Source organism: Lepidochelys kempii, chromosome 1 (assembly GCF_965140285.1).
Source record: "Lepidochelys kempii isolate rLepKem1 chromosome 1, rLepKem1.hap1, whole genome shotgun sequence".
Lineage (NCBI taxonomy): Eukaryota > Metazoa > Chordata > Testudines > Cheloniidae > Lepidochelys > Lepidochelys kempii.
The window spans coordinates 266,075,047-266,099,513 of NC_136380.1; the positions used below are offsets into that span (position 1 = coordinate 266,075,047).

At 43.1% G+C, this 24,467-nt stretch overlaps 1 protein-coding gene across 6 annotated transcripts in view; it reads right to left on the minus strand.

Moving 5' to 3' along the window:
- ANO4 (anoctamin 4) overlaps positions 1-24,467 on the minus strand; it is a 288,655-nt gene that overhangs the window by 179,032 nt on the left and 85,156 nt on the right. For 4 of the 6 annotated variants that reach the window (XM_073327407.2, XM_073327404.2, XM_073327400.2 and 1 more), the window contains exon 3: positions 5,769-5,879. The exons of the other annotated variants lie outside the window; for them this stretch is intronic. In XM_073327407.2, the coding sequence (XP_073183508.1) occupies positions 5,769-5,879 (111 nt within the window). The remainder of the gene's footprint in view (positions 1-5,768; positions 5,880-24,467) is intronic. 6 annotated transcript variants of the gene reach the window in all.

Below are 24,467 nucleotides of genomic sequence, written 5' to 3' on the forward strand. Positions count from 1 at the left end.
ACAAAGGGTGGATGATGGGAATCCTGTTTAAGAGGCATTTGAGATTAGAATTCATAGGTGTAGAACAAGCGGGTGGCCTAGAAAATGGTAAATGGACACATACAGGAGGATAGAGTGGATATGGACCGAATATTGACCCAGCAAGCCTGGAAAAGACTGATCCAGTGACCTGAGCAGAAGTAGCTAGAAAAAGGGGAAGAAAGAAATTGTCTGAGGGAATTGTGAGAGCAGTGGGTCAAACAACTATCATCCTTTATGCTGGATCCCAGAACTCACTGGCACCAGCATCATTTCCAGGCTTCTGTTAGCCAAGCATGGATGAGACCTAAAGTAATGCACTGCTTCTGCCCATTATTATATGAGAGAAGCAGATTCAGTTATGTCAGAGAGGCTATGGCACTGATTCTGAGGTGCTGGCTAGAGGAATCCACAGGCAGAGGAGGAGGATGGTCAGGATTTCCCGTGTAATCTTATACTGGAATTGGAAAAGGTACAGAAAAGGGCAACCAAAATGATTAGGGGTATGGAACAGCTTCCATATGAGGAGAGATTAATAAAACTGGGACTTCTCAGCTTGGAAAAGAGATGACTAAGGGGGTATATAATAGATATCTATAAAATCATGACGTTAAATTAATAGACAGTCGGTTTAAAACAAACAAAAGGAAGTATTTCTTCACACAATGCACAATCAACCTGTGGAACTCTTTGTCAGAGGATGTTGTGAAGGACAAGACTATAGCAGTGTTCAAAAAAAATAGATAAGTTCATGGAGGATAGGTCCATCAATGGTTATTAGCCAGGATGGGCAGGGATGGTGTCTCTAGTCTCTGTTTGCCAGAAGCTGGGAATGGGCAACCGGGGGTGGATCACTTGATGATTACCTGTTCTGCTCATTCCCTCTGATACACCTGTGTCAAGGTTCCTCCCCCACTCTGAACTCTAGGGTACAGATGTGGGGACCTGCATGAAAAACCTCCTAAGCTTATCTTTACCAGCTTAGGTCAAAACTTCCCCAAGGTACAAAATATTCCACCCGTCGTCCTTGGATTGGCCGCTACCACCACCAAACTAATACTTGGTTACTGGGGAAGAGCTGTTTGGACGCGTCTTTCCCCCCAAAATACTTCCCAAAACCTTGCACCCCACTTCCTGGACAAGGTTTGGTAAAAAGCCTCACCAATTTGCCTAGGTGACTACAGACCCAGACCCTTGGATCTTAAGAACAATGAACAATCCTCCCAACACTTGCACCCCCCCTTTCCTGGGAAATGTTGGATAAAAAGCCTCACCAATTTGCATAGGTGACCACAGACCCAAACCCTTGGATCTGAGAACAATGAAAAAGCATTCAGTTTTCTTACAAGAAGACTTTTAATAAAAATAGAAGTAAATAGAAATAAAGAAATCCCCCCTATAAAATCAGGATGGTAGATATCTTACAGGGTAATTAGATTAAAAAACATAGAGAATCCCTCTAGGCAAAACCTTAAGTTACAAAAAAGATACATAGACAGAAATAGTTATTCTATTCAGCACAATTCTTTTCTCAGCCATTTAAAGAAATCATAATCTAACACATACCTAGCTAGATTACTTACTAAAAGTTCTAAGACTCCATTCCTGGTCTATCCCCTGCAGAAACCAGCATACAGACAGACCCACAGACCCTTTGTTTCTCTCCCTCCTCCCAGCTTTTGAAAGTATCTTGTCTCCTCATTGGTCATTTTGGTCAGGTGCCAGCGAGGTTACCTTTAGCTTCTTAACCCTTTACAGGTGAGAGGAGCTTTCCCCTGGCCAGGAGGGATTTCAAAGGGGTTTACCCTTCCCTTTATATTTATGACAACCTGGCATTGGCCATTGTCGGAAGACAGGATACTGGGCTAGATGGAGGATTGCTCTGACCCAGTATGGCTGTTCTTACCTATTGTATCTTATCTATTGTAAGAACAGCTGTACCCACTGGTGTGATGCTTGGGGATCCCGTCAACAAACACCAAATAGTAAATATTAAGAATCAGAAATAATTAAGAGTCAGATATCTTCCTGTATGAGATATTGCAGGACTAAAGAGAACCATGGTAATGAATGGTGTTTCATGATTTTCATTCTCTTTTAACCTGTATTATCAATCTTGACACTAACAAAAGTGGCCTTGTAGATAATGTTTTTGTAGATAATTTTCATTCCTTTTGAAAATTTCCATTTTTAATCAAAAACAGAAAATTGATCTGTTTTGGATTTTTTAGAAAAAAAAAGTCAAACACTTTCAAAATCCTCCCTCCAAATAATTTCATTTCACACTTTTTTTTCCTGAAAATACTTATTTTGAAACCAGTTCTACTTGATACAAATAGATTTTTGAGCTAATTTTTAAAAGCATAACCCATGGATCTTAGTCCTTTGAAACATAAGCCACAAATAGCCTGCAGGGCCTTTACGCAGAGTTCCCCAAATAGCTTTCCAAGCCAAAAGAGCTGCAATTGTTGTATTACCTACGCTGATGCTCACTTTAACACAGATACATCAGAAGCACTTTTCCTGACTATCGTGGTGTGTCTGTATCAGCACTGGCAAAATTACTAGTTGCAAATAATTTCTCCTTCTGATTTTTTTGGCCCTTGTTTATGTTTATGAATCACCCACAATCCAGTCATGAGGTTATGAATTTCTCCATTATTTCCTATATTTTGTTTACAAATATCGTTGGGCCCATATGTTTCTGTGAACTATTCAGAAGTGCTTAGGAGTTTTCACTAGTCAGATTTTGGTATTTGGTCTGTGCAATGGGACAGGTTTCTCAGACGTTATGGTTTCCGTTCTCTAATTGGACGATGTAACTTTTATAAACAGCAGCAAAGCCTTAAGAAACCTTTATAAACAGACACAAAGCCAAAGGGAGTGCGGGGGATGAAATCATGACCACGCTGAAATTAATGATAAATTAATTGATTTAAACCAAGCCTGATTTCCACCCACCGTAGCTAAGTAGGCCTAAGAAATTTTAAACCATTGAGACTATTTTCTTGCACAGTAAAGAGTATTCTATTTTGTAAAGCCCCATTACTCCAGTTTTTAATATTGTTTGTTTCCTTCCTTATAAACCACGTTTATTGACTTTGCCAAATTTCTCTTATCACATTCCCACCAACTTGTTGTATGTTTTTGTACAGTGTCTGGGGAAGCACTTCTGACATATCTTCCTACTGTATTTTCTACTGCATGCAATGATGAAGCAGGCTTTAGCCCACAAAAGCTTATGCTCAGATAAATTTGTTAGTCTCTAAGGTGCCACAAGTACTCTTCATTCTTTCTTCTGAAATGTCTGTAACTTAGAATAAGACGTTTGGACTTCAGCCACTGGGGGATGGGGGTGAGTCAGGACTCCAGGCAGGGGTGGGGTCAGGGCTTCTGACCCTCGGGAGCACCAGGGCTCAGGGCTTCAGCCCCAAGGCTCTGTTCCAGGCTTTTGCCTGGGGGAGGGAGGGGAGAGCACCAGGGCTTGGGGCTCCCCACTCCACTCCAGGTTTCAGCAGGGGTGGGGCTCACTGGGGCTCTGGGCTTTAGCTACAGGGGAAGTGCTGGGGCTGAAACCAGCACTCCCCTCATAGCTAAAGCTTTGAGCCCCAGCGCCCCCGACAGGGCTGAAGCCGGTGCTCCCGAGGGTCAGAACTCTGGACTCTTCTAACTGTTGTAGGAGAACTTTTAAAAGGTATGGATTGCGAGGATATCATTAGAATGTTCACTGAGCAGAAATCAAGGAAAAAACATGATAATACTTAGTCCTGCCACGAGTGCAGGGGACTGGACTAGATGAAATCCTATGATTCTACATGCATGTGAAGTAAAGTAGCACCTACCTGCTACCCACGTGATTGTTTTAATTACATGTGTTTTTTGTCATTGCATTGAATAAATATTTAATTTTTTAAAATATTTTTCTTTTCATTTCATTTTCACGGAAAACACATAGGCCAGCTGTAGGCAGGGGCGGGGAGGGAAATGAACCCTGAAGATCCTGTGCTTAGGTGTGCGTAAGGTGTAAATTTGGCCCTGACTATATCCTAATTATTTGCTATTCACACCTGACTGCAGTTAGCAAGAAAATCCTCAGATGTGTAGCCCACCTTTGCAAATTGGACTGCACTGCAAGCAGGTGGCCACACCAAGAATTGTAGGCCTGGAGAATGAACTACTCTCGCTCTGAAATGAAATGTGGTCTCTCCAAAGGAGAATTAAGACAAGGTGGTGAGGTGCATGGAGCATTGATTGCCAATGGTGGCTGCATCTGCTCTATAGATAAATAAAGGACCTCAATCTCCAGGGCTGTCAATCTGATCCCTTTCTGCATGAGCACTTAAATTCCTATTTATAATAAAGTTCACACTTAGATCTTATGCTCATGTCCATTCTTCTTTAAACTATTGGAATGGATGAACTAGGCATACGCTAGTGACGACTAACTACTGAATGCAGGTTACGTGCAGTCATTATTTACAAGTATTTTGTTATTAAAGCCCCCTACCAAACCAACATCTCTTTTCTTTAGGAAGTGGGGATCTTTTACAGCAGTTTTAAATATGTTTTAATAGGTTTTCTGGACAACCTGCACACACTATTCAGTGACACTTTGGATTGCCCAGTATAAGCACATAACCTAATAAAAGAGTCTTATTGTGTGACACATTACCTAGGGAACAGGGGAAAGGCAGCCTCAAAATAAATGATGCTTTGAAAGGGACTCTATCAATATGTCTAGTCCCAAAATCCAATTTGTTTTAAGAAAAAAAAGTTTTGCAAAATCTAATATTAGTAGAAAGCTGTCGTGACTTTTAAAATACTTATTTGACAAACCAGGAGCAGTAGAAGAAAGTGGTTAAGCATTTCCCAGAAATGTTTGCAACACAAACACTGCAGCTTTGTGCTATTTAGTTATTCATATTCATAACTGAAGAGAGCCTTCAATCCAGGCACTGGTACAAAAAATTAAGATACTGTACACACAATCAATCAAAAGACAGACAGGCCCCCACATTCTAATCCTTCCCACAGAAGTCATCCTGCAAATTAACCACCACCTTCATCGAGTCACTGCATTCTTCTACCCACCCCTCCCCAAACACACATACAAAAAGAAATTCTGTTTACAGTGTGTCTTGATAATCAACATATTGGGGCTGCAATGGACAAAGAGGATAGGAAGCAAGTTCTACATTCAAGGATCCTCATGGAAAAGGCTCCTTCAGTTTAGAAAGCACGTAGAGTTCAGTACAGATCTATAGCATAGAAAGGGTAAGCAAGAAGATATTGATTTTAATCAAACAACTAACCATCTTGCTGCAATTATGCTGCACTCACTTGAATGGAAGATCAGATGCATGATACCTAGCATTTCTGACGAAACTAAAGAGGAACACGGGTTTTTTAATACATACTTGTATATCTTGTAGCATTTGAAGATTTAAGGAGCTGTTTTTCTCAACAGAAAATCAGAGAAGACAACTAGTTTAAAATAAAACCTTGAATAAGGGTGATAAGGGAGTTAATAAAGCAACAGGGACACTGGGCCCTGAGTCTTGATTCTTGGCCACAATAGTTTTCACTACTGTTGAAATTAAATTATCCACTGAACTCTCTCATAAGTTTCCAATTTATTCACATCATTCAGTTCTCCAGTTTAACCATTCTTTCAAGTATTATACTATTTTGATTCATTTCAGTCAGCTCTTGTACAATATAACCGATTTTAGAATCAAGTAGTAACTTACTTTCTTGTATTGCATTATGAATTTCTGAAAAGTCCACATCTCTCTTCTGGACATCTGGCTTTATCGAAATTTGCGTTTCCAACTGGTTACTTTGCAAGTCCTCTGTTCCTTCTGAAGAAATCGAAGAGATTGATGGAGTTTGTGACAGTGCAGCAGAAAATCCAGCAAGGGGCTTTGCGGAGAGGCAGCTTTCACAATAACTAAAGCTAGCTAATTTTTCCCCCCCACACACCCAAGTCAATTTTCCTACAGACCAGACAGGTATTGTTAGATAATCCAGAATCTATTGGTTGTTCCTCGACTGAGTTAAGACAACACAGAGCATCAACAAAATCCTCTTATGTCAACTACCCACTGACATCACTGCTGAATTCCTTCACCATCCTGTACAGTGGATTCCTCTCACTACAACAACCACAAGACAAACTCCACTATGTTAAAACAAAGGGGAGAGACATATGGACATCTCCATGCCACTACAATAAATAAGCAAAAATAAAACAAGCAAATAAAAAAAAAACCCACCAAGCCAAATAAAGTCTCAAGACAGCAAACAGCCTATGATAGACATCAGCAAGGAAAGAGCAAGGACAGTACATCACTCAGATAACAGCACAAGACCTCTTACATGTCAAGGTGTTGCAGTCCAGCCCCTGAAGTGCTGCAATACTGCCGTGCATTTTGAAGAGGTTTGCACAATTCACACCTTGATGTTTTGTGGCTGCCATGGTGTGAATTATAGTGCATTTCATAATTCTGCAACACTTTATAGACTGGCACAGGCAAGCAGTCAATTTTTCAAATCTAGTTACACATGTAACAGACATAACGTATCCATTTTGCAAGCCAAAATGCTCTTTTGCATGTACAAATTTGACAAGTGGAAAAACTGACCCTCCCATGTACACTAACACAGCTGTGTTCCAAGAGGAAGGCAAAATTATTCTGGAGGTTTGATGATGCACTGTGCATATAGGCTTTGGTCTGCAGACTATTTTAGCTCAGGTTAAGACTTGAGACATGGCTATTGGACATATAACATATTTTCAAAGGAGAGCAACAAAGAGTTACAGCACTTGTGATAAGTACAAGTGACTCCTTGAGTAAGCACAACACATATCCCATGGGATTACAATGATCAGCAAAATATCACTTATCGGATTTAGGAATACATAGGTTGTAATACTGCATCAGACCATTAAGCCCAATCCCCTGCTTCCATCAGTGCTAATTAGTCATGCTTCTGATTATGATGATTTCCTTCCCCTTGTACTTTGCCATGCATCAAGTCAATTGTGCACTGGTTCTGAAAATGGTGGAGAAATTCCTTCCTGACCTGTGCAGCAGTCTTTTTTTCCCCATGAAGCATGAGATTCAATTATCCCATCATTATTTTAGTTTGCATAGCAACAAACATGATTCCTGTTGACCAAGTTATCCAGCCCGATTTTAAAGAGTGCCATACTCTGTTACCTCACTCTTTGGAAATATGAGAATCAAAGTGAATTAACTTGGTCTTTTTATTCAACAGGAAAAAGATTATACTTTTAAACTACCTCCATATATGCCCCAGTTTATTTCTTTGTTCCAGAGAGAAGACTCCACTACTGACATCAGAGGCAGTTTCCCTTGTAGAGTCTGTAAGGTAATCTGTCATTGCGGTAGCAGGAGACAACATTTATTGACAAGAACAAAGAGTTTCTAAAGTGAGACAGCTGATATTTCAAATAATAGCAACCTTGGGAAATCTGCAGGTGGCCTACAAGGCTAGGGACTAAGCTCTGCCCCAGAAAGGAGATTGGATGACCTACAGGCCAGGGAAAGATATTGCAGTCCCTGATTGAGATTTGTAGACAACTGGGATGGGGAGTAAAGAAATAAGGATTGACTTAAGTGGTTTGTTTGTCCCTGATTTATTTCAGTTGGTGTAACAGGTAAAAAACCCTCACGTGTGACAAATTTTAAATATGTATTCCTTGTTAATATCCTCAAAACCAGTAGCCTAGCCTCATCCCTTAGCTAGAATTAACCGACAAATCTAAAATACTCCATCTTCCTCAGACACCTACCCTCCTCACATCTCAATTGTCACTCCCAAAAGATCAAGAAAATAGATGAGCTCTGCAGCACACCCAACAAGGGCAGAAAGAAGTAAGTTCCAAGGCCCAGGGACCCTTACAGAGAACACAAAGTCAGCAGCCTCTTATCCCTTCAAAACCAAGAGAGTTCTAGCTGGAGTACTTCTGCTGATCACAACTATGGCAGCCTAACATGGGGAGAGAGAGGCACTCTGTTGAACAGGAGTACTTGTGGCACCTTAGAGACTAACCAATTTATTTGAGCATAAGCTTTCGTGAGCTACAGCTCACTTCATCTGGTGCATAAAAGTGGAAAATGCAATGAGGATGTTTTTATACACACAGACCATGAAAAAATGGGTGTTTATCACTTCAAAAGGTTTCAAAAGGCCCTACGCTACCAGCACTCCCAGCTATCTTCGAGACACCACTGACTTCCTAAGGAAACTACAATCCTTCGGTGATCTTCCTGAAAATACCATCCTGGCCACTATGGGTATGTCTACACTACGGAATAAGGTCGAATTTATAGAAGTCGTTTTTTTAGAAATCGGTTTTATATATTCGAGTGTGTGTGTCCCCACAGAAAATGCTCTAAGTGCATTAAGTGCATTAACTCGGTGGAGTGCTTCCACAGTACCGAGGCTAGAGTCGACTTCCGGAGTGTTGCACTGTGGATAGCTATCCCACAGTTCCCGCAGTCTCCGCTGCCCATTGGAATTCTGGGTTGAGATCCCAATGCCTGATGGGGCTAAAACATTGTCGCGGGTGGTTCTGGGTACATATCGTCAGGCCCCCATTCCCTCCCTCCCTCCGTGAAAGCAAGGACAATCGTTTCGCGCCTTTTTTCCTGAGTTACCTGTGCAGACGCCATACCACGGCAAGCATGGAGCCCGCTCAGGTAACCGTCACCCTATGTCTCCTGGGTGCTGGCAGACGCGGTACGGCTTTGCTACACAGTAGCAGCAACCCCTTGCCTTGTGGCAGCAGACGGTACAGTATGACTGGTAGCCATCATCGTCATGTCCGAGGTGCTCCTGGCCACGTCGGCTGGAAGCGCCTGGACAGACATGGGCGCAGGGACTTAATTTAGAGTGACTTGACCAGGTCATTCTCTTTAGTCCTGCAGTCAGTCCTATTGAACCGTCTTATGGTGAGCAGGCAGGCGATACGGATTGCTAGCAGTCGTACTGTACCATCTTCTGCCGAGCAGGCAAGAGATGAGGATGGCTAGCAGTCGTACTGTACCATCTTCTGCCGAGCAGCCATGAGATGTGGCTGCCATGCAGTCCTTCTGCACCGTCTGCTGCCAGCCAAAGATGTAAAAGATAGATGGAATGGATCAAAACAAGAAATAGACCAGATTTGTTCTGTATTCATTTGCTTCCCCTCCTCCCCCGTCTAGGGGACTCATTCTTCTAGGTCACACTGCAGTCACTCACAGAGAAGGTGCAGCGAGGTAAATCTAGCCATGTATCAATCAGAGGCCAGGCTAACCTCCTTGTTCCAATAAGAACAATAACTTAGGTGCACCATTTCTTATTGGAACCCTCCGTGAAGTCCTGCCTGAAATACTCCTTGATGTAAAGACACCCCCTTTGTTGATTTTAGCTCCCTGAAGCCAACCCTGTAAGCCGTGTCGTCAGTCGCCCCTCCCTCCGTCAGAGCAACGGCAGACAATCATTCCGCGCCTTTTTTCTGTGCGGACGCCATACCAAGGCAAGCATGGAGGCCGCTCAGCTCACTTTGGCAATTAGGAGCACATTAAACACCACACGCATTATCCAGCAGTATATGCAGCACCGGAACCTGGCAAAGCGATACCGGGCGAGGAGGCGACGTCAGCGCGGTCATGTGAGTGATCAGGACATGGACACAGATTTTTCTGAAAGCATGGGCCCTGCCAATGCATGCATCATGGTGCTAATGGGGCAGCTTCATGCTGTGGAACGCCGATTCTGGGCTCGGGAAACAAGCACAGACTGGTGGGACCGCATAGTGTTGCAGGTCTGGGACAATTCCCAGGGGCTGCGAAACTTTCGCATGCGTAAGGGCACTTTCATGGAACTTTGTGACTTGCTTTCCCCTGCCCTGAGGCGCATGAATACCAAGATCAGAGCAGCTCTCACAGTTGAGAAGCGAGTGGCGATAGCCCTGTGGAAGCTTGCAACGCCAGACAGCTACCGGTCAGTTGGGAATCAATTTGGAGTGGGCAAATCTACTGTGGGGGCTGCTGTGATGCAAGTAGCCCACGCAATCAAAGATCTGCTGATATCAAGGGTAGTGACCCTGGGAAATGTGCAGGTCATAGTGGATGGCTTTGCTGCAATTGGATTCCCTAACTGTGGTGGGGCCATAGACGGAACCCAGATCCCTATCTTGGCACCAGAGCACCAAGCCGCCGAGTACATAAACCGCAAGGGGTACTTTTCAATAGTGCTGCAAGCTCTGGTGGATCACAAGGGACGTTTCACCAACATCAACGTGGGATGGCCGGGAAAGGTACATGACGCTCGCATCTTCAGGAACTCTGGTCTGTTTTAAAAGCTGCAAGAAGGGACTTTATTCCCAGACCAGAAAATAACTGTTGGGGATGTTGAAATGCCTATAGTTATCCTTGGGGACCCAGCCTACCCCTTAATGCCATGGCTCATGAAGCCGTACACAGGCAGCCTGGACAGTAGTCAGGAGCTGTTCAGCTACAGGCTGAGCAAGTGCAGAATGGTGGTAGAATGTGCATTTGGACGTTTAAAGGCGCGCTGGCGCAGTTTACTGACTCGCTTAGACCTCAGCGAAACCAATATTCCCACTGTTATTACTGCTTGCTGTGTGCTCCACAATATCTGTGAGAGTAAGGGGGAGACGTTTATGGCGGGGTGGGAGGTTGAGGCAAATGGCCTGGCTGCTGGTTACGCGCAGCCAGACACCAGGGCGGTTAGAAGAGCACAGGAGGGCGCGGTACGCATCAGAGAAGCTTTGAAAACCAGTTTTATGACTGGCCAGGCTATGGTGTGAAAGTTCTGTTTGTTTCTCCTTGATGAAACCCCCCGCCCCTTGGTTCACTCTACTGCCCTGTAAGCTAACTACCCACCCCTCCTCCCTTCAATCACCGCTTGCAGAGGCAATAAAGTCATTGTTGCTTCACATTCATGCATTCTTTATTCATTCGTCACACAAATAGGGGGATGACTATCAAGGTAGCCCAGGAGGGGTGGTGGAGGAGGGAAGGAAAATGCCACACAGCACTTTAAGCACAGCACTTTAAAAGTTTACAACTTTAAAATTTATTGAATGACAGCCTTCTTTTTTTTGGGCAATCCTCTGCGGTGGAGTGGCTGGTTGGCCGGAGGCCCCCCCACCGCGTTCTTGGGCATCTGGGTGTGGAGGCTATGGAACTTGGGGAGGAGGGCGGTTGGTTTCAGAGTGGCTGCAGTGGCAGTCTGTGCTCCAGCTGCCTTTGCTGCAGCTCAACCATACACTGGAGCATACTGGTTTGGTCCTCCAGCAGCCTCAGCATTGAATCCTGCCTCCTCTCATCACGCTGCTGCCACATTTGAGCTTCATCCCTCTCTTCAGCCCGCCACTTACTCTCTTCAGCTCTCCACTTACTCTCTTCAGCCCGCCACCTCTCCTCCCGGTCATTTTGTGCTTTCCTGCACTCTGACATTATTTGCCTCCACGCATTCGTCTGTGCTCTGTCAGTGTGGGAGGACAGCATGAGCTTGGAGAACATTTCATCGCGAGTGCGTTTTTTTTTTCTTTCTAAGCTTCACTAGCCTCTGGGAAGGAGAAGATCCTGTGATCATTGAAACACATGCAGCTGGTGGAGAAAAAAAAAGGGACAGCGGTATTTAAAAAGACACATTTTATAAAACAGTGGCTACACTCTTTCAGGGTAAACCTTGCTGTTAACATTACATCCATAGCACATGTGCTTTCGTTACAAGGTCACATTTTGCCTCCCCCCACCGCGTGGCTACCCCCTCAACCTTCCCCCTTCCCTGTGGCTAACAGCGGGGAACATTTCTGTTTAGCCACAGGCAAATAGCCCAGCAGGAATGGGCTCCTCTGAGTGTCCCCTGAAGAAAAGCACTCTATTTCAACCAGGTGACCATGAATTATATCTCACTCTCCTGAGGATAACACAGAGAGATAAAGAACGGATGCTATTTGAATGCCAGCAACCATACACTGCAATGCTTTGTTCTACAATGATTCCCGAGTACGTGTTACTGGCCTGGAGTGGTAAAGTGTCCTACCATGAAGGACGCAATAAGGCTGCCCTCCCCAGAAACCTTTTGCAAAGGCTTTAGGAGTACATCTAGGAGAACCGCGAATGCCAGGGCAAAGTAATCCTTTCACATGCTTGCTTTTAAACCATGTATAATATTTTAAAAGGTACACTCACCAGAGGTCCCTTCTCCACCTGCTGGGTCCAGGAGGCAGCCTTGGGTGGGTTCGGGGCGTACTGGCTCCAGGTCCAGGGTGAGAAACAGTTCCTGGCTGTCGGGAAAACCGGTTTCTCCGCTTGCTTGCTGTGAGCTATCTACAACCTCATCATCATCATCATCTTCTTCGTCCCCAAAACCTGCTTCTGTGTTGCCTCCATCTTCACTGAAGGAGTCAAACAACACGGCTGGGGTAGTGGTGGCTGAACCCCCTAAAATGGCATGCAGCTCATCATAGAAGCGGAATGTTTGGGGCTCTGACCCGGAGCAGCCGTTTGCCTCTCTGGTTTTCTGGTAGGCTTGCCTCAGCTCCTTCAGTTTCACGCGGCACTGCTTCGGGTCCCTGTTATGGCCTCTGTCCTTCATGCCCTGGGAGATTTTGACAAAGGTTTTGGCATTTCGAAAACTGGAACGGAGTTCTGATAGCACGGATTCCTCTCCCCAAACAGCGATCAGATCCCGTACCTCCCGTTCGGTCCATGCTGGAGCTCTTTTGCGATTCTGGGACTCCATCATGGTCACCTGTGCTGATGAGCTCTGCATGGTCACCTGCAGCTTGCCACGCTGGCCAAACAGGAAATGAGATTTAAAAGTTCGTGGTTCTTTTCCTGTCTACCTGGCCAGTGCATCTGAGTTGAGAGTGCTGTCCAGAGCGGTCACAATGGAGCACTCTGGGATAGCTCCCGGAGGCCAATACCATCGAATTGTGTCCACAGTACCCCAAATTCGAGCCAGCAAGGTCGATTTAAGCGCTAATCCACTTGTCAGGGGTGGAGTAAGGAAATCGATTTTAAGAGCCCTTTAAGTCGAAATAAAGGGCTTCATTGTGTGGACGGGTGCAGGTTTACATTGATTTAACGCTGCTAAATTCGACCTAAAGTCCTAGTGTAGACCAGGGCTATGGATGTAGAAGCCCTCTACACCAACATTCCATACAAAGATGGACTACAAGCCATCAGGAACATTATCCCGATAATGTCACGGCTAACCTGGTGGCTGAACTTTGTGACTTTGTCCTCACCCATAACTATTTCACATTTGGAGACAATGTATACCTTCAAATCAGCGGCACTGCTATGGGTACCCGCATGGCCCCACAGTATGCCAACATTTTTATGACTGACTTAGAACAACGCTTCCTCAGCTCTCATCCCCTGACAACCCTACTCTACTTGCGCTATATTGATGACATCTTCATCATCTGGACCCATGGAAAAGAAGCCCTTGAGGAATTCCACCATGATTTCAACAATTTCCATCCCACCATCAACCTCAGCCTGGACCAGTCCACACAAGAGATCCACTTCCTGGACGCTACGGTGCTAATAAGCGATGGTCACATAAACACCACCCTATACCAGAAACCTACTGACTGCTATTCCTACCTACATGCCTCCAGCTTCCACACAGACCACACCACACGATCCATTGTCTACAGCCAAGCTCTACGATACAACCGCATTTGCTCCAACCCCTCAGACAGAGACAAACACCTACAAGATCTCTATCAAGCATTCTTACAACTACAATACCCACCTACTGAAGTGAAGAAACAGATTGACAGAGCCAGAAGAGTACCCAGAAGTCACCTACTACAGGACAGGCCCAACAAAGAAAATAACAGAACGCCACTAGCCGTCACCTTCAGCCCCCAACTAAAACCTCTCCAACGCATTATCAAGGATCTACAACCTATCCTGAAGGACGACCCGTCACTCTCACAAATCTTGGGAGACAGGCCAGTCCTTGCCTACAGACAGCCCCCCAACCTGAAGCAAATATTCACCAGCAACTACATACCACACAACAGAACCACTAACCCAGGAACCTATCCTTGCAACAAAGCCCGTTGCCAACTGTGTCCACATATCCATTCAGGGGACACCATCACAGGGCCTAATAACATCAGCCACACTATCAGAGGCTCATTCACCTGCACATCTACCAATGTGATATATGCCATCCTGTGCAAGCAATGCCCCTCTGCCATGTACATTGGTCAAACTAGACAGTCTCTACGTAAAAGAATAAATGGACACAAATCAGACGTCAAGAATTATAACATTAATAAACCAGTCGGAGAACACTTCAATCTCTCTGGTCACGCGATTACAGACATGAAAGTTGCGATATTACAAGAGAAGAACTTCAAAACCAGAGTCCAGCGAGAGACTGCTGAATTGGAATTCATTTGCAAATTGGATACAATTAACTTAGGCTTGAAAAGAGACTGGGAGTGGCTAAGTCATTATGCAAGGTAACCTATTTCCCCTTGTTTTTTCCTACCCCATTCCCCGCCCCCTGTTCCTCAGACGTTCTTGTTAAACCCTGGATTTGTGCTGAAAATGGCCCACCTTCATTATCATACACATTGTAAGGAGAGTGACCACTTTAGATAAACTATTACCAGCAGGAAAGTGGGGTGGGGGGAGAAAACCTTTTGAAGTGATAAACACCCATTTTTTCATGGTCTGTGTGTATAAAGACATCCTCACTTCATTTTCCACTTTTATGCATCAGATGAAGTGAGCTGTAGCTCACGAAAGCTTATGCTCAAATAAATTGGTTCGTCTCTAAGGTGCCACAAGTACTCCTTTTCTTTTTGCAAATACAGACTAACATGGCTGCTACTCTGAAACCTGTTGAACAGGCCATCTCGAAACCATTTAAGGGTGCTGTAGGTCTAAATCACCTTAATCTTTCTCAAAAACCAATACGCAACTGATGCTGTGCCTGAGCACTGGTGTCCTACTCCTCAGTGAGACAATCCTTCTGACAAATGGCCCACTGCATTCTGCACTAGCTTTGGTTTCTTAATGGATGCAGACAGTTCACTCCACATTAACAACACATGTTTCAAATGAAGCACCACAGTTTCCCCCCAGTAGTAGGAACACAAATCAGCCTCCCAGTGGAGACAGCTCGGCTGGACCAGGCACCCACTAGCCACAACAAATCCTCTAATCAGGGCTATGCAAATTCTTTAGTAAAGGCAAAGAAATTATCCCATGATTTTTGCTCTAGTTATCTTCTCTCTTTGCCAAGTCATCTGTAAACCAAGGTGATCTTTGAGGATGGAGCCAGCAAAGAGATTGCCTAAGCACCACTTTATCAATGGTTGAGATCAAAGGCTCATACAATAATAGAATGGTACATCCAAGGGCCAATATTTTCCCTCAGTTCTGTTAAAGTGCAAAGGTAGACCATCAAAACAGCTCCCTTGCCTCTCCACAAAAGGTGTTTCCCAATCAGAACATGCAAAAACAATGGTCAGTCCCTAACCTGAGCAAAATTTCCAGTTGCCCAGCCTCTAATTCCAACACAAACATTACGCTAACGACCATTTAGCATAATCTCGTAGTCAGGATGAAAATCATGAGTAGACACAGAAGACTCATCATCCAAATTTGTTAATGTCATTAAGCATTATCAGCTACAGTACCACTATCACCACCATGGTGTGCAACTTCCTGAGCTCAGGAAGGGACTTTCAGCACATCAGGGAAATCAATACACTCAAAATATCCCCATTTTAATTCCATGTCAGGATTTGCCTACTAGATGGAATCCTGAGAAAAATTCTAGCCTCACTAAAGTCAACAGGAATTTTGCTATTTCTTTCAGTGGGACCAAGATATCATGCCCTGTATTTGATCCATTTTTGGTACGGGAGTCTCCCTGCAGTTCAGTCTGTATGCAAACAGCACAGCCACCTCACTTCCTCACTCATCTTCCTTCAGTTCACACTGCCCTAATACCTGGCTAGACTACATGAAAACCAGATCAACAGTATCATCCAGTACCCCCTGATACTTGAGTATCATCCAGCTGGGTTTCCGTAATACACACCAAATTGGAGGCCTCATCCTTTCTCAGTCATCCATGATTTAATATATTGTTAACCACAATCCTGCATTCACCAGCACGAACTGAACAGTAAGGTTGTATTCATTTCACATTCACAACATAGACCAACACCCGAGCCTTCCAAGAGCTAACTACAGGTGAAATCAATGGAAAGCCTTCCTTCTCCCACATCCTTCATGCTGCAGAAAAAAGAAGAAGAAAAAGCTGAATCTTGGCAGTCTCTCTCCTAGCCCCTTTCATGGGAGGGCTGCTGAATGTTTTTGAGAGGAGGAATGGCTGAGTTACTGGCCAAATTAAACGTGTTTATTCTTCTCTTCCAGGAGCATAAAGAAACTGAAAGTGGACACTGGAAGCTTACATTGCTTGGGAGTTAATAATGAAATTGGTTTGACAGAACTCCACACACCACATCTCCCACCTGGTCTGGGGGAGTTCTAAGGTAAACTGATATGTATGGAAGGACACATTGTTCTTTTCTGGCGCAAATAAGCAGATCTCTTTAGTTGGCCATGTGTACTGCTTCCAGTCTGCTACAACGGCAGACTTCTCTGGGCAGCTGTTGAGTATCTTTTCCCTGCCTCCAGATATCCTTAGAGAGAATCCCCCAGGCTGGCAGATATCATTGGCAGGCTACAGATGTTGGTCTCCAGTACCCCAAACTAGCTCAGATTTTCCCAGGTCATTCCCTATTTGAAGCATCTCCAGCCTAACTTTAGCATCTCTACCTTGTTTCAGCAGTTAACTGCTACCTCATTACTGCCACAGTGTCTGATCCTCCTACAGGAAACTATAAGGGATACTTCCTGGGTTGTTAGTAGGAAAATGGTCTTCTCTCTGCAACAATAACATAAATACAAAAAAGTAGAAGTGGAGCAAATATGAAATTAAATTTTAAGGTTTTAAAAGATAAAAGTAAGATTTGTTTTTAGTTCAATTTGACACTAGTTCAATTTAAGTGAGGTAACTGAGCACAAACTTGACATTAACACTTAAAATGCAGCCACAGCATTTCTCACCATTGTGACTATGTCTCAAAAAGCACGACAGTATTTCCATTTATTTGTTCTGAATATACTATTTTTCTACCCTGAATTAATAATCAGATTTAAAACATTTTTCATTTTAATATGTAGGTTTGGCTCTAAATTAAAATTTTATTTTACAACCATCTTGCTCAACCTTTAACGTATTCATAAAATAAACTGAAAACATATTAGATCAGTATGTTAAAACAAAGTGTCATTTAGGCCCAGCTCCAGCAAAGCACCTAAACAGGTGTCTACTGGTAAGCAGGAGTACTCTCTTAAATTAAGCATCTGTTTAAGTGCTTTGCTGGATCGGGGCCGTATTGTATAGATCATGTAAGCTTTTATCACAAGTAACATTTAGAAGATGTGTCACACAATTCAAAAGCCCACCTTAATAATCAGGTTTGGACCAGATTTTCAAAAGTTTGTGCATTTTTGTATGCACACAAATTCTGATGTTCACACCTCTAGATTTATGTGTGTGGATATAGGCATATTATGGTTTGCAGGTGAGCATCTGAGCCCATGCATGCAGAAAAACACATGCACACATTTCACAAACTGGCCTAGAAATAGAGAGAATATTTTTTATAAACAGGACCATAAAGTGAGTGTTGACATTTCTGAAATCTCAATATTTTTGAATGCATGCAGGAGAACTGAACTGATCTTTGTAATTCACTGGACCAGCCAGGTTTTCGAGAACAATATGTCTTAATTTTGCCACTTGGCTTCTGATCATTGTTTCCAACAGGAAGATTAGCTATCCTGCTTTCTCTAACTATAATCTTTTCCACCCCAAATTGCAGTGAAATAGTCCAAATGAAGAAAATGTTTCCTCCGAAGAGGTTTCTGTAGAGAAAAGGTTTATTGCTTTAAAGAATTCTGCCATAGAGGTAGCTGCCCAGTGACTTTTATCAGTTCAGTGGTTTGACTTTCTTTATCACTTTGGCATTGAACATGTAATTTTGTAATGGTTGAACTCCAAATCTGATATGGATTATGATTAGCGAATGATTGATACGCTACATGGTAGATGGTCCTCTTTGAGGCATCTGTCTCTTTAGTAGGACAACATTGAGCAAGAGTAATGGAAACCCCAACATGGGTAATTATATTTTGCCTAATAAAATGCCTGCTTGTAGTTTCAGTTAGAGAAATTATTCTCTACATCCCCTCCTAAAATGGCCGAAACCTGTTGTACAGTTTTACTGACATAGACTAGTTGTTATGTTCCACCAGAGGTGACCAGATTTCAGGAGTGGGTGAATAATCCCTGTGGATGCAAAACTTTCTAAGAGTTCCTATTATATACAGCTGGGTAGATCACTAACACTGTAAAGGTGCTGTGTAAAATCAAGATATTTTAGCAAGAGTGGTACAGATATGAAGTCAATAACTTTATTTACCTACATTTTGCCATTATATTTTTTTGAAAGGAATTAATCCTAAACAGACCCTCCCAATGTCTGAATTGGTGGATTGGCTTTAATGATTCACACCTTATGAACTTGGATGGAGAACATATTGGCTCATCTATCGTGTCAAAAGCAGAAACCATAGATTAAAATTACTTTGATTTTGTTTGCATGATGCCAGACAGTGTAACGTTTTGCTGAGCTGGCAGTCGTGACTGTGGATGACAGTCTGTCATAATCAGTGTCTGGGGAGCTTTAGTATGTTTGGGGAGAAGCAGAATGTGAGAGAATGCTGCTGCAGGCATAGGTTGGTTAAAACACAGCTGCTTCTGCAGCTGCTTTGAAAGGGGAGATGTACGCAGGTGTTTGTTAAAACTGTAGTGTAACATAGTCTAACGTGCTCCATCATGTAAAAGCCGTTGACAACATAGCTAGTACTGTATCATTCAAGTAAGTAAAAAGGGAGTAAAGAATGAACTGTTGAAAGTAGAGTTACAGGAAAAAGCATATTGAAGTACATTATATGTGTGGACAGTAACCCTTATAAATACAAGAATTTGCATTTTGTTGGACTGTAGTTAATAAAGCCCCAAATTTAAGCACGTGGGGATCATTTGGTTTCATACAGACCAGCTCTAAATTGGTCATAAGATTTCAGTTTCTCTTGGTCACCCTGCCCAGATCATGGCCTCGTGTGGGAAAACCCAGAAGAAGAGACAAATGGGAGGAAAATTCTACAGTTCTCCTGCGGAGTTTCTTTAGGATTAATTTGTCCAGGGCAGTGATACTCAGACTGAGGCTTGCGAGCTACAAGTGGCTCTTTAATGTTTCTCCTGTGGCTCTTGGCAGCACATGACATTAAAACATTGTTTGATTTAATTATTACTCAGTCTAAATTATTAACCAATCAGGGTGCTTTTACTATGTTAATAACCAATAAAGTTATCAACTTTATATATGGCTCCTGAACCACTAGGGTCTGAGTATCACTGGTCCAGGAGGAAGGGTTTGTCACCCCACCCCACCCCACACACGGCAAAAGTCAGGAACCAAGAGGCGTAACTGGAGGCAGAAGACTGTCCATCCTGTGTGAAATTCCAGTGTTTTGACCTTTGAGTTGAAATAATGAAACTTTTCATGGAATAAATATTTTAGAAAAAATTTGATTTGGAAACATAAAAATGTTTCTTTTTGGATCAGTTTGACGTTGATCTGCATTCAGCTGAGCTGCCTCATGGGAGCAGTAACTCTGGCTCCCTCTAGTCCCATTCTCCCCTGTATATGCTGAGCTCCCCAGCTGAACTACAGCTCCCATGATGCAGTGCAGATCGCCCCTCTGGTGTTGCTGCTGCATGAGAGCTCAGGTCAATGGAGATTTACATCAGAGCGATCTGAAACTAAACATTTCAATTCAAATCAACTCTAAACAAAAATGTTTTTGTTTCTAATTCCATGATGGAAAAAAATAGACAAAAATCAATATTTTTGATGGGCTATTCCTGACCAGCACTAGCACAAGGTCACCTGAATGGAATACCTGTGGGGCCTCTTACCATTCTCCAGAGGTAGCTGACTGCCCACCACAGCTTGCTATTCATGGTAGCTGGGTGTTAGTTTCTCTTGGGAGCTAGAGGAAAGGAGCCATGAAGATTCCTATGCTGTGCACTTCTCCAGAGAGGAACCAAACACCGATTTACTGCAACAACAGCTATCATATTCTGTTCCTTTTTTTTTTTTACAGAGTTACCTGTTTTTATGCATTTCAGGCCTTCCAGCATTTTATTATTTTGGGGTGGGGGTTGTTTGTTTGCATGATTAAGACAAAGAAAGTGCCAGGCCAAATTCTGCTCAGTTCAATCTCCATTGACTTCTGTGGAGTAGCACTGGAACAACAGAGTTCAGAATTTGGCTCACCTTGTTTCTGAAGTTTTTCAATATCACTTCAAGCAACTGTAATGACAAGCTGGGTTTCCCCAACTGTGCAATGGTGCTAACAGTTATGTACTTTTCCATAATTTGAAAGCTTTTTCCCCTGTGTAGCAAGGGAATCTGTCTTTCTATAGAAAGCACTTCCCACACTTTTATATCATTGATAAATATATAATGATACAGACTGGAACAAAAGCCTTTACAGATCTTAGATTTAAGCCACAGGATTCTATCCTTACTACATTAAAGCATGATATATTTCCATTAAGATAGAAACTGGATGAATACTGTAAATTGAGGTGATGTTTCTAGACCTTTAGAAAGCATTTGACCTGGTAGACTGCCACCTATTATTATTACTACAACTTAGGGACTTGATGACTGTAAGTGCTTTAGCAATTATCCTACAGACTATGAGAGACAAGGTGGGTGAGGTAATATCTCTTATTGGACCCAACTTCTGTTGGTGAGAGGCAAGCTTTCCTCAAAAGCTTATCCCTTCCCGCAACAGAAGTTGGTCCAATAAGAGACCATTCACCTCTCTCATAGCCTGGGACCAACACAGCTACAACACCACTGCGTAAGACAGGCTATAGTCGATGATGGTTCAGAGTAGAAAATCAAGTTCTTTGTTTCTATGGGAACATTACTACAGTTCACAACATCCTCTCTGACTATAGGTTGAATAACATCTGTCTGTAAGGGAAATGGCAGAGAATCAACAACTGATGAAAAAGTACAAAAAATCCAGGTTAATTTTAACAATATTTCAAAAGTGATTCAAATGAATACAAGAAGTTATTTACATTTTAAATAGGAAAAGATAAACATACCATTTTGCAATAGAAAAACAAGATTCCAAAGCCAAATTGTTTCTGTCTTTTTATAAAGAATGACAACTCTTTCACAACTGGCTTTTGGTGTACAGCTGGATCAAGAACTTCAATGTAATAACTATACTAATTATTTTATAAAAGTACTTTAAGGGTTCTTTTTTGTATTGCAACAGACTTTGCTTAAGATTTGATGTATGATGAATTATTTTAATGTGAATAAAGCTAAGATACTTGTAAACACTATGGGCTCAATGCGTCCCTGCCTCGGAACTCTGCTTGGCTCAGGGGAGGACGAGGCCGATAAAGCAGCTGGTTATAGCTTCATGCTACAACACTGGCCTGAGTCTGGCATTAGTTAGACCAGCTGAGGGGCCACTTTAACTTATGCCATTAGCATAAAGTTCCTAAGGGATCTTACATTGGTGGAAAATTAGCAGAACGGAGCTCATTCTTCCACACTTAGTCCTCCCCTCCCTCAGCAGACCCCTTATGCCGAGGATGGGGGGTAGGGTTAGTGGCTGGCATAGGCGCTGGCTCTATTACCCCTCTTGGCTTTACAAATGTGAGGAATCACCCTCTGCAAGGAGAAATCTTTCTGGCCATATCTGGCTGTAATCCATCTATTTTGCACCTCCTGAATAGCACAAAATGAAGAGATTATACAGGAGACTCTGGGCCTACTTATGTTATAGACTGTTTCTGTTCTCAGTGATACAGATGTAAAACCAGGAAAACTCCAGTGAAGTCAGGCTTACTCTGGATTTATGCTGATATAATTAGGGTTGTCACCTGTACAGCTCTTCCCAGGATCATCTCCTTTTTGAGGCAGCTGTCCTGGGAAATCTGCAAGGGTGCTCAGTAAACACTGCCTGCTGTCCAGTTGTACAGGCTCAGGGTTATCCCAGATGTCCCTTTTTTTTTTGGTCCCTCAGCGGTGGAAACCCTAGATGTAACTGAGTTCAGAATCTGGTCAATTATATGCATACTATAAAAACACACAATTGACATAATAAATGTGACTTCTAAACAAAGCTGATTTATAGTATCTTTAAATAGATAGAACAATACTGTTTCATTTTGAAAAGTATTTGTCTTTGGCTTTCCCAAAAGAATAAAGACAGCATTTCGTACATTTAAGTTCTAGTGACGGTAATTGAACCTCACAAAAGTACCAGTAGAGAAGGCGGGGGGAAAGTGCTGTTTCAGAACTCATCAGATGGAACAACCTTCATGTGATTTCAGAAATAGCTAAGATCATCACATTTTAGAAATAAGTGAAAAATCCAATGTACATGTGGGTGTTCACAGCAGAAATGAGCCTTATAAAAAATACTGGTTGGATAACAGTGATGATACATTAACATTATAAACTGGGAGAAATTAAAACAGTTGAATTAAAATGGATAGGTCAGAAGGGACCATTCAATTAGCACAATTAAAGTTAAGCCCCCATGTAGGACAAAGGAGTATGTGAACCCACTCAAAAGTTTCTGCTGGTGGGTTTGTGTGGTGAGAGAGAGGTGAGGGTAGGCAGAATACACAGAACAGAGAGAGAGGGGCAGAGGCAAAAGGAAGAAAGCCAAGCATCAGCCTGCAAGCACAGTGTTTGGAAAGAGCTAGCGAGCATCTGGGGCTGTTGGCTAAAGAGGCTTGGGGCTGTAAGCTAAGAAACTGCTCCTTTTGTTTGTGGGTCCTCCTGCATTTGGAGAAGCAGAACTTTATACACTCCTTGTAAACAAACAGGATGTGTCTGTTTTATGCAAATAAACAACATCCCCCTAAGCATCAGACTCCATCAATTTCTATTTCCAACATGAACATCCTTATGGGCCATTCTTTGACTAGCTGATCAGATTGAAAAGGGGCAACAGTAATAGTGTGTTTATGTAATTGTTTATTTGCCACTCTTGAATCCATTTGGAAAAGTCTGGAATCTAGACAGACCAGAAAATTTAGTCCATTTCCCCTTACTCTAATTTACCTAAAAGTGACAGTAGGATTGATTATACTTTGGTTGTGCTTCTTTCTTCTTACACTGTCAGTACACTTGTTAAAGCATACGCAGTCTTCCATTTTTGTTACCTACCTTGTAAGATCAAAAACTTACCTGTATTTGATCAATGTGGTGATTTTTATGAATGAAAGATCAGTGTAGTTGTCATTTAACTTTATACAATGTCCTGAACTGTTTGTAGACAAATAAGGAATAAAGGAAACAAACATTTGTTGAATAAATTGTTCATTTCAAAGAGCTTGATCAAGTCTAATGCCAGCTATGGGCTGATGGGGGAAGCAGAAATGTTGGCTGCATTAGGGACGAGGAATGTGACCTAACTGACATCCTCTGGGCCATCAGTGATTTTATAAAATGTCACATCAGAATAACCTTAATGAGATTCCAGACTGTCTTTCCAAATGGATTTGAGCGTTACAGGCAATTAAAAAGAATACATTTATATCATAGCTCATCATTAAGGCTACAGAATCTGTGACTTGCAGAGACCTCCGGGCCTCCAGCCTGCAGTGCCCGAGAGCTGCAGGGTCCCTCTGCCGCCCGAGGTGGCTGGGAACTGCAGGGTACCCCGACCGCCTCCCCCGGAGCTCTGAGTCGCCACAGGTAGCGGGGGGTGGGGGGGAGGGGAAGAGGGCTCCTGCAGCTCCCAGCCACTATGGGTAGTGGGGCCTGGGAGACCTGAGCCGCTGCTGGCGGCGGGGATGCCCCGCTCCTCCTGGCAGCCACCGTGGACAGACAGGGACCACGTAGCTAGCTCCAAGCAACAGGCTGTGCGGGAGGGAGACCCAGGGGCAGTTGGGGACACCACAGCTCCCCATTTTGTCATGCATATTTTTAGTAAAAGTCTCGGATAGGTCATGGGCTTCCGTGACTTTTTCTTTATTGCTCGTGACCTATCCGTGACATTTACTAAATATATGTGTGACAAAATATTAGCCTTATTTATCATTGCCATCATTATCCAAACACACTAATTCATCCGGTTCATGCCTACAGCAAACACCAGCAGCTCAACTGCGCTGGAAAACCAACCCATTAAGCCAGTTGAGGATCAGGGAGCTGTAAAGGTGGACTAAGGGCA